We start from the raw sequence: 9,637 nt of genomic DNA on the forward strand, positions 1-9,637 counted from the left end.
TTCACCATGTTGACCAGGATGGTCTCGATCTCTTGACCTCGTGATCCACCCGCCTCAGCCTCCCAAAGTGCTGGGATTACAGGCGTGAGCCACCGCGCCTGGCCTGCTTTCTTTTTTTTTTATTGTTTTTTGAGATAGGGTCTCACTCTTTGCCCAGGCTGGAATGCAGTGGCACAATCATGGCTCACTGCAGCCTCTACCTCCAGGGCTCAAGTGATCCTCTCACCTCAGCCTCCCAAGTAGCTGGGACTACAGGTGTGCGCTACCATGCCTGGCTACATTTTGTATTTTGGTAGAGATGGGTTTTTGCCATGTTGCCCAGAGTCTTGAACTTCTGAATTCAAGTGATCCACCTGCCTTGGCCTCCCAAAATGCTGGGATTACAGGCATGAGCCACCATGCCTGGCCTGTTTTCCTTTTTTGAATTTTTTTACTTCAAGTCCTAATTCACCATCCTTGTATCCATTTGTTTGTTTTTTTGTTTGTTTGGCTTTGTTGTTTTTGAGACAGAGTTTCACTCTTGTTGCCCAGGCTGGAGTGCAGTGGCGCAATCTCAGCTCACTGCAACCTCTGCCTCCCGGGTTCAAGCAACTCTCCTGCCTCAGCCTCCAAAGAAGCTGGGACGACAGGCATGTGCCACCATGCCTGGCTAATTTTGTATTTTTAGGAGAGATGGGATTTCACCATGTTGGTCAGGCTTGTCTCAAACTCCTGACCTCAGGTGATCCACCCGCCTCGGCCTCCCAAAGTGCTGGGATTACAGGCGTGAGCTGCCCATCCCTTCCTCCTCCCAGCCGCCCTCACACGATCTCACCTAGGGAATTCTTCATCCTGCCATTCCTCCTTCAGCTCTAATTCCCCACGTCTCAGGGCTGCTCCTAGTTCTGCTGCTTCTCCACTCTCCCTGACCCTAAGACAGACACCCAAGAAGAAAAGAGTGAGGGAACTGAACAGTAGGTAACAATAATTGGAGTGAAGAACAGTAATTGAGATACAGAGCAGAGAGTAGGCCTTCAAAAGAACTCAGGCCTCTTGCCTCCTACAAAGGTATTTCTTTCACCTTCACCACTTACTAGATTGCCTGCTGTTGGGTTTGGGAGCAGAGGACAAATGGAATATAAAGTTAATCATATTTACCTCTACAGCAATTGCTCCACCTATGAAGTGGGGGTGAGAGATGTACCACATTACAATTGGCTGGAACCCAGCTAGACCCACCCAGCTATCACTGAGCAAAGTCAGGCAAGACGGCACCTAGTCAGGCCTGCCTTTCCTCCACCGTGCTGGGGAGTGGCTAAGGGAAAACGCGGCATAGGTGGAGGGGTGGGGAAAAAAGCTAAGAAGAAAGATTTGCCGGGAACGAGAACCTGGACCTAAACTCAGTTCTGGTTCAGCTTTCCTGATGGTCATTCTGGAGGGAGAGGGTTAGAAAATAAAGAACACAGGCAGATTTATCAGATACAACATGATACAGAAACTTCCTTTATTTTTAAATATTTTATCCTGGATTCCCCTGTTTCCTATTTCCATACCATACTGACATTTCCTACCTAAAACCACCCTCATCCCTTCTCTGCAAATTCTCTAAGAGTCTTGTCTCCTTGAGGAACCTGAGATTTGACCCAGTAAGAGCTGGGTGGTGGGAAAGTCTCTCAGGACTGTTTATTCTGTTTCTAATCAAGTGAGCCAAGATTTTACTTACCCAACATCTAACGTCTTTTTTCCTGCCTCTTGTATGGTTCCCATCTTCACAAGTCTTCCTGTCTTCTTTAAACACCTAAGAGTTGTTGGGGAGCTGGGTGTCCCAGCCCCCAACACTTCTTTACCTTTTTTGTCTCAGCTGTGGTAGTTCTGGCCTCCAAGGAGGGAGGTGTGGAAGGGAGGTAACCTCATCTTCAAACAGGTTTTGCCACCTCCTCTCCCAAGGAGCAGGTTTGCCCAAAAGAAAAACCCTGCCTCCTCTGAGGGGGCGGGCTTTGGGGAGGAGGGCATTTTCTAGGGGGAGCAGTCTTGGCTGAGTCTAGGAAGGCAATTTGTTCTCTTATACCCTTCTCAAAGTTGCTCTTTACACAAACAAGCAAAAAGCCAGGAGAAATCATTGTGTTCCTAAGGCTGTTATCTTGGGCCTACTTTTCAAGCATAAGCAAACTGGGGAGACGGAATATGTTATAAGGAGGTTTCTGGGAGAATAAACAAGTTGAAGGGGAGGCTGAGGATGAGGAGAGACAGAAGCCTGTTGCTCCTTATTCCCAAAAAGAGTCAACAGAAAGAAGCCATTAAGTGTAATGGGAAGAAGGGAGATGAATTTTGAGGAGACTGAAACAATTATCACAGAGAAAGGCCCAATTACACCTGTAAAAACAAAGACAGTAAGATCCCAAACAGGAAAAAAGTATTTAATACTTTAACAAAATGCAAAATAAAGTACCCAAGTTACAAAACATAAATTCCTTTGGTTCGTGATCACACCACTATTTTTACCTTCCACATAGCTACAGACATCACACCCTCAAAGTGAAGTCACAGACTGTCCCCCTCGTACTGAAGATGTCATGCCAAAACCATCACATACCCCACTGTTCAGTGAAACTGTTGGCAACGTACAGAGAATAGAGCTGTGGGGTAGGAAAAGGGGTAAAGGGTTGGTCTGAAAAAAAAAAAAAAGTGGGGGGAGACTCTACACATGCAGAACAAGTCAGTGGGAGGGAGCTCTCTGCTGGGTCACATGTCATAAACCACACCCCTATTCATGCTACATGAGGCTGAGTCCTTGCTACAATCACACAGAAATACAGACAATCACGGGAACCTGAGCACCCCCAGGGATAACAGAAGAAAAATACAGAAAAGCAGAGGAGAGAAAGAACGGCAGCAAGAGGCAGATCACAGAATACCAGGGAACACCTCGTCCCAACCCTGTTTTATAGATGGGGAAAGTGAGACCTAGAGTAGTGAAGTGTCTTGCCAAAACACAGTTTATGGCAGCATTAGAACTCCATGCTTCCTTTTAAAACGAGCAAGGAGAAGAAGAGATGGACAAGAAATTGATAGGCCTGCTAAGCCAGGGGACAGACCCGGGCCTCTCATTCCAGTTCTGCGGTCATTTTGGAAGAGTGCCTATGAGGTCATTAAGGCCTTTCTGGGTGCTTTCTTAATTCTCGAGAATCAGGAGCCATCAGGGTTCTAGGTGGCTCTGGGACAGGGGGATCCAAGAAACAGCCAGGCCACCTGATCAGGACAGAAGACAGTGGCCTCTAATCTGCTCCCAAACTAGATCTGAAACAGTCACAGTGAGCTCAGAATAGAAATTCAGCCATCTCTGAATCAAACACCATCACCTAAATGGTGGCAGAATGGAGAGTCACAGAGCTGGAAATCCGCTGGGGAATGAAAACTGGAATAAGTTTCCACAGCGCACTCTCTTTTCTCTCTAGCTTGAGGCAGGTATTCCATAAATACTTGAATGAATGAGAATAAATGAAAACATGGAGACCATCAATGACTGTTTAGTTCCATGACAGATATTGGTTCTGTTCAAGATCCATGCTGAGGGCACTTTGGGGTCTACATTCTTTTTGTCCCACTGTGCTGGGACTGTAGACGTGTCACACTGTGCCCCTGGCAAATGAAATACAGGGAGGTGTAGACTTAAATAATAAAATGTATCTGATTGGTAGAGATTAGGGGGAAAAGGTGGAAAGCCATTCTTAAAGCAGCTGCTTTCTTTCACTTTTTTCTCCTCTCAGTTTTATGAGAACAGTACACCAGATCCTGGAGCAATGAAGACCGAATTGCTGAATCTCCAGACATCTCAAAACATGCATGTGAAGTGAGTCAGGTGCCTCACCCACTACCTCCTCCCCTCCCAACAGTCACTTCTTGGACAGGGAGGCAGTGGTCGACTGTGACAGTGAGATCTGACTGCACTTCTCGAAGACCGCCTCGGCGGAGAGTTTAGGCAGCCCCTGATCCAGAGGGCACTCATCTACCAAGCTGTTCATGGGCGTGGGGGGCAGCGGAGGGTCCTCCTCATCTTGACTCAGTCCAGAAATCAGGGAGTGACTTGCTCTGTCCAATTCCTTGTCCACCTGCTCCCTGGACACATCCACTGTCTCAGGCTGTCCTGAAGGGATCTTCATGGAGTCAAAATATGCTGACAGGGCTTCCTGGAGCAGGGGCAGAAGTTTCTTTCGAGAGACCTGGGTGTTGCCTTGAAGATAGGCATGGAGGTTAGGGTGGATGCTTGAGGTAGGGGTGAGCTTCAGGGGCGGAGACTGGGAGTGTTCCAGGACTTCACAGATCTAAAGAGGAGACAATAACAGGGAAATGTTATATAACCTGCTGTAGCAAAGCACTGAGGCTTCTAAGTGAGAGGCTTGCTCTACAGAAGAGAAAGCTTTCAAGAAGTAAGTTATCCTCGAGGCCAGGTGCAGTGGCTCACGCCTGTAATCCCAGCACTTTGGGAGGCTGAGGTGGGCAGATCACTGAGGTCAGGAGTTCGAGACCAGCCTAGTCAACACGGTGAAACAATGTCTCTACCAAAAATACAAAAATCAACCATAGCCGGATTGTGATGCATGCCTGTAATCCCAGCTACTCGGGAGGCTGAGACAGGAGAATCACTTGAACCCAGGAGGTGGAGGATGCAGTGAGCCAAGATCTTGCCACTGCACTCCAGCCTGGGTGATAAAGCAAGACAAAAAAAGAAAAGTAAGTTATCCAGAGTTTGGTTTTATTGTTTGCAACCAACGGAACACTAATATTCACAGTATATATATATATTTTTTGATATGGAGTCTCGCTCTGTCATCCAGGCTGGAGTGCAGCGGCACGATCTTGGCTCACTTGATGTCTCCGGGGATCAAGTGATTCTCTTACCTCAGCCTCCCATGTAGCTGGGACTACAGACAAGTGTCACCGCATCTGGCTAATTTTTGTATTTTTAGTAGAGATGGAGTTTCACCACGTTGGCCAGGCAGGTCTCGAATTCCTGACCTCAGGTGATCCACAGGCCTTGGTCTCCCAAAGTCCTAGGATTATAGGTGTAGATGATGGCATAGTTAAACCAGAACCCAGGAACCTTAGCTTCTAATCTAGTGTTGTTTCCAAGAGTATAACTGTGCTCAAGAACTTGAACTAGGATGGGACTAGAATTTATCTAGAGGTCAGAGGGATGGAGGAAGAAAGAATGAATTGAACAAAATAAGATTGGTATCACTATTACCCTCACTTACATGTATGGAAACTGAGGCTTGGATGATTAGGTAACTGGCCTAAGGTCATAATTTGCATGACACAAAACTGACACTGAGCCCAGAGCTGTCACCAAAGCCAGTGTTCTAAAGCAATATTATACCACCCCTAACAAAGGAGAAAGAGCAGATGGTAGAGGAGGCTGTGAGAAAAGGACTCCTGGCCAGGCACAGCGGCTCAAACCTGCAATTCCAGAACTTTGGGAAGCTGAGGCTGGTGGGTCACTTGAGTCCAGGAGTTTGAGACCAGCCCAGGCAATACAGCAAGACCCTCTCTACAAAAAATACAAAAAAAAATTAGCTGGCCATGGTGGTGTATGCTTATACTTAGGAGGCTGAGGTGGGAGAACTGCTTGAACCTGGGAGGCAGAGGTTGTAGTGACCTGAGATTGTGCCATTCATTGTGCCACTCCAGTCTGGGCAACAGAGCGAGAGACCCTGTCTTGAAAAAAAGAGAGAGAGAGAGAGAGAGAGAGAGAGAGAGAAAGGACTCCTGTTTCCAAGCATAGGGGCAGCCTGGACAATGGTGGAGTCATTAGAAATCCTCACAGCTGGCCGGGCACAGTGGCTCACACCTGTAACCCCAGCACTTTGGGAGGCTGAGTTGGGTAGATCATCTGAAGTCAGGAATTCGAGACCAGCCTGGCCAACACGGTGCAACCTCATCTCTACTAAAAATATAAAAATTAGCTGGGTGTGGTGGCAGGTGCCTGTAATCCCAGCTACTCGGGAGGCTGAGGCAGGAGAATTGCTTGGACCGAGGAAGTGGAGGTTGCAGTGAGCTGAGATCGTGCCATTGCACTCCAGCCTGGGTGACAAGAGCGAGACTTCATCTTAAAAAAAAAATAAAGAAGCCAAAACAGAAATCCCCACAGCTTCAAAACGGCAGGGAGAAGATTCAGGAAGGTGGAAGAGGTACTTCTAATGGCCAAAGTACCCTTTTCTTCAGGACAGGATTAGTAAGAGCCACTATTTACAAAGTGCTTACTCTGCTCCAGAAGTGTGTTTTACATATGATATGTTAATGATCATAACAGACTTATCAGTGGGTACTATTATGCCATGTCCAGATGCAGAAGTCAACTGACGTGCCTTAGCTCAAAGAGTGAGTTAAGTGGCAAACCTAGAACAGAAAAGCACATCTACCTGACTTTAAAAACTGCAGTTCTTGGCCACATGTAGTGGCTCACACCTATAATCCCAGCACTTTGGGAGGCCGAGGTAGGCAGATCACTTGAGGTCAGAAGTTCGAGACTAGCCTGGCCAACATGATGAAACCCCATCTCTACTAAAAATATAAAAATTAGCCGGGCATAGTGGTGGGCATCTGTAGTCCCAGCTACAGGCTGAGGTGGGAGAATTACTTGAACCCAGGAGGTGGCGGTTGCAGTGAGCCCAGGTCACATCACTGTACTACAGCCTGGGCGACAGAGTGAGACTCTGAAAAAACAACAAGCAAACAAAAAAACTGCAATTCTTTTCATAATGACAAACTACCTTACACTGAATGAAATCATATTTGCTTCCTGAGGGAGAAGACAAAGGCAAAGGGAGGTGGGAAAGGGCAGACATACCTTCTATGAGGACAAAGGATTATCTGCTGTATTCTGTCTTCAGCAGTCCTCACAGAGCCTAGGCAACCCTAAGAGTCCCTAGACTGCCTTAACCCCACTTTTTTTTTTGAGATGAAGTCTCACTCTGTTGCCCAGGCTGTGGTACAGTGGCATGATCTGGGCTCACTGCAACCTCTGCCTCCCAGGTTCAGGCAATTCTCCTGCCTCAGCCTCCTGAGTAGCTGGGACTATAGGCACACACCATTATGTCCAACTAATATTTGCATTTTTAGTAGAGACAGGGTTTCACTATGTTGGCCAGAATGGTCTTGATCTCTTGACCTCATGATGTGTCTGCCTTGGCCTCCCAGCGTGCTGGGATTAGAGCTGTGAGCCACTGTCCCTGGCCTTAAGCCCACTTTTAAATTCTTCCCTAGGCTATTCAACAACCAGCAGAGGAACAGAAAGGGGAGGAAGTAGGAAAGATGGTGAAATGGAAGACTGGGAAAGAAAACAAATCTGGATGTAGATCACTCTTTGCAGAGTTTGCACTATACAGAATAATTAATCCCTGTATACCAAGCAGCAGAAAAGGTCTCTCGTATTTCCAATTTTTAAGGCAACAGAGTAATTCCAGGGGTGAAGAATTAATGATTAAACCAAAAACAGAGCTGTTTTTTCTCCCCCCGCCACCCCCATAGAGATGCCGTCTTGCTCTCTTTACCAGGCTGGACTGAAATTTCCCAGCTCAAGCAATCCTGCATCAGCCTCCTGAGTTGCTGGGACTACAGGCACATGCCACCGTCCCTAGCTCAAGAAGGGAATTTTAACTCTAGATTTATAGTATTTCTTTCCAACCAGATTTTTTTTTTTTTTTTTTGAGATGGAGTTTTGCTCTTTCGCCCAGGCTGGAGTGCAGTGGCGTGATCTCAGCTCACTGCAACCTCTGCTTTCCGGTTTCAAGTGATTCTCCTGCCTCAGCTTCCTGAGTAGCTGGGATTACAAGTGCCTGCCACCACACCCAGCTAATTTTTGTATATATTTTTTTTATTGTACTTTAGGTTCTGGGGTACATGTGCAGATCATGCAGGATTGTTGCATAGGTACACACATGGCAATGTGGTTTGCTGCCTCCATCCCCCCGAATTTTGCTATTTTTTTAGTAGAGACGGGGTTTTACCATGTTGGCCAGGCTGGTCTCGAACTCCTGACCTTGTGATCCACCCATCTAGGCCTCCCAAAGTGCTGGGATTACAGGGGTGCGCCACTGTGCCCGGCCCCAGATTTTTTTTTCGATGGAGTCTTGCTCTGTCACCAGGCTGGAATGCAGTGTCATGGTCTCGGCTCATTGCAATCTCTGCCTTCTGGGTTTGAGCGATTTTCTTGCCTCAGCCTCCTGAGTAGCTGGGACTATAGGCACACACCACCACACCCAGCTAATTTTTGTATTTTTAGTAGAGACAGGGTTTCACCATGTTGGCCAGAATGGTCTCTACCTCTTGACCTCGTGATCGGTCCGCCTTGGCCTCCCAAAGTGTTAAGATTATAGGTGTGAGCCACAGCACCCAGCCCTCTAACCAGATTTATTTCAAGTTCTTTCAAAGTAGTAACTGAATCTCTAGTTCTCTTTGGAATTCCCCCTTTCTCAACAATGCTATGATTAAGGATATTTATTCAAAAAAAGGAGAAGAATTTTTTAAAAAGAATAGTCACATAGAGAGAAAATGGGGAAAAAGCAGAAAGGGGAGGAAGCAGGTCCAGAAACAGGTCAAGGTACCTCGTGTAAGTATATTAATATAAGAACCAAAGAAAGGTCCTCAAGCACAGAGCTGTGGTGCACAGAGGTGCATACAGGCAGACTCTGTAAGGCTCTTAGGTTGGAGAAAGGAGAGAGACTCACCGTTGTTCGGAGTGCCACATGGGGACAGAAAATAGCCAACTGCCGCACTGGCTCATTGTGAGTGTCAAAAAAGATAGTCATGGCGACCAGGACATCATAGCTGTGAGCCTGGCAGAAAGCATGGAGTTCTGCAAGGAGGTTAGACCTCTGCAGAAAGGCCTGAAAGGGAAGAAACGGAGAGGGATGAAGGACTTTCTCATCATCATCATCATCAATAAAACATTCTTAGAAAGGATTTCTTTGCATATTATTCTGGGACTTGTGCTCCATAAAAAAGGTATCTAGTATTTTTTCTGTGTTACCTATGTGCTGGGAGGCAGTGTGGTAGAATGAGGAGAATACAGGCTTTAGATTAAAAGAGAACTGGTTTGAAAATCAGCCCTTAACTGTAAGCGTATGATCAAGGAATTATGCTAACTTTCTGGCCTGAGTTTCCTTGTTTGTGAAATAAGGATAATTTAAACTAAACACTTACACTAAACACGATTGTTTTAAGAATTAAAAGCTGATATTGTATGTAAAGTGCCTGGCGTGTTCAAGGCTCTCCTGTTCTTGCAATCAAACAAACAAGGTCTTTGCCTTGTAAGTACTTTTATTCTAAAACAGAATAACGGAGCATACAAATAAGAGGAGATGTGAAAACTGCTTTTCTCTATCCTTGGACTTTTCTCTATCTTTGGCATTAAAAAAAAAAAAAAATTCTTGGCCGGGTGCGGTGGCTCACGCCTATAATCCCAGCACTTTGGGAGGCCGAGGTGGGTGGATCACGAGGTCAAGAGATCGAGACCATCCTGGTCAACGAGGTGAAACCTCGTCTCTACTAAAAATACAAAAATTAGCTGGGCATGATGGTGCGTGCCTATAGTCCCAGCTACTCGGGAGGCTGAGGCAGGAGAATTGTTTGAGCCCAGGAGGCGGAGGTTGCGGTAAGC

At 46.5% G+C, this 9,637-nt stretch overlaps 2 protein-coding genes across 3 annotated transcripts in view; both read right to left on the reverse strand.

Annotated features, from left to right (window-relative positions):
* The window catches only part of BNIPL (BCL2 interacting protein like), a 12,334-nt gene extending 10,084 nt beyond the window's left edge, over positions 1-2,250 (reverse strand). Inside the window, exons 1-2 of the mRNA XM_037744869.1 lie at positions 1,703-2,250; positions 815-910 (exon numbers count right to left, since the gene is read on the reverse strand). Of these exons, the coding sequence (XP_037600797.1) occupies positions 815-910; positions 1,703-1,746 (140 nt within the window). The 5' untranslated portion in view covers positions 1,747-2,250. The remainder of the gene's footprint in view (positions 1-814; positions 911-1,702) is intronic.
* A 130-nt stretch (positions 2,251-2,380) lies between these two features.
* PRUNE1 (prune exopolyphosphatase 1) overlaps positions 2,381-9,637 on the reverse strand; it is a 31,656-nt gene continuing 24,399 nt past the window's right edge. For both annotated transcript variants that reach the window (XM_017546303.2, XM_017546304.2), the window contains exons 7-8: positions 8,706-8,864; positions 2,381-4,301 (exon numbers count right to left, since the gene is read on the reverse strand). In XM_017546303.2, coding sequence (XP_017401792.1) covers positions 3,873-4,301; positions 8,706-8,864 — 588 coding nt within the window. In that variant the 3' untranslated portion in view covers positions 2,381-3,872. The remainder of the gene's footprint in view (positions 4,302-8,705; positions 8,865-9,637) is intronic.

Source organism: Cebus imitator, unplaced genomic scaffold (genome assembly GCF_001604975.1).
Source record: "Cebus imitator isolate Cc_AM_T3 unplaced genomic scaffold, Cebus_imitator-1.0 Scaffold188, whole genome shotgun sequence".
Lineage (NCBI taxonomy): Eukaryota > Metazoa > Chordata > Mammalia > Primates > Cebidae > Cebus > Cebus imitator.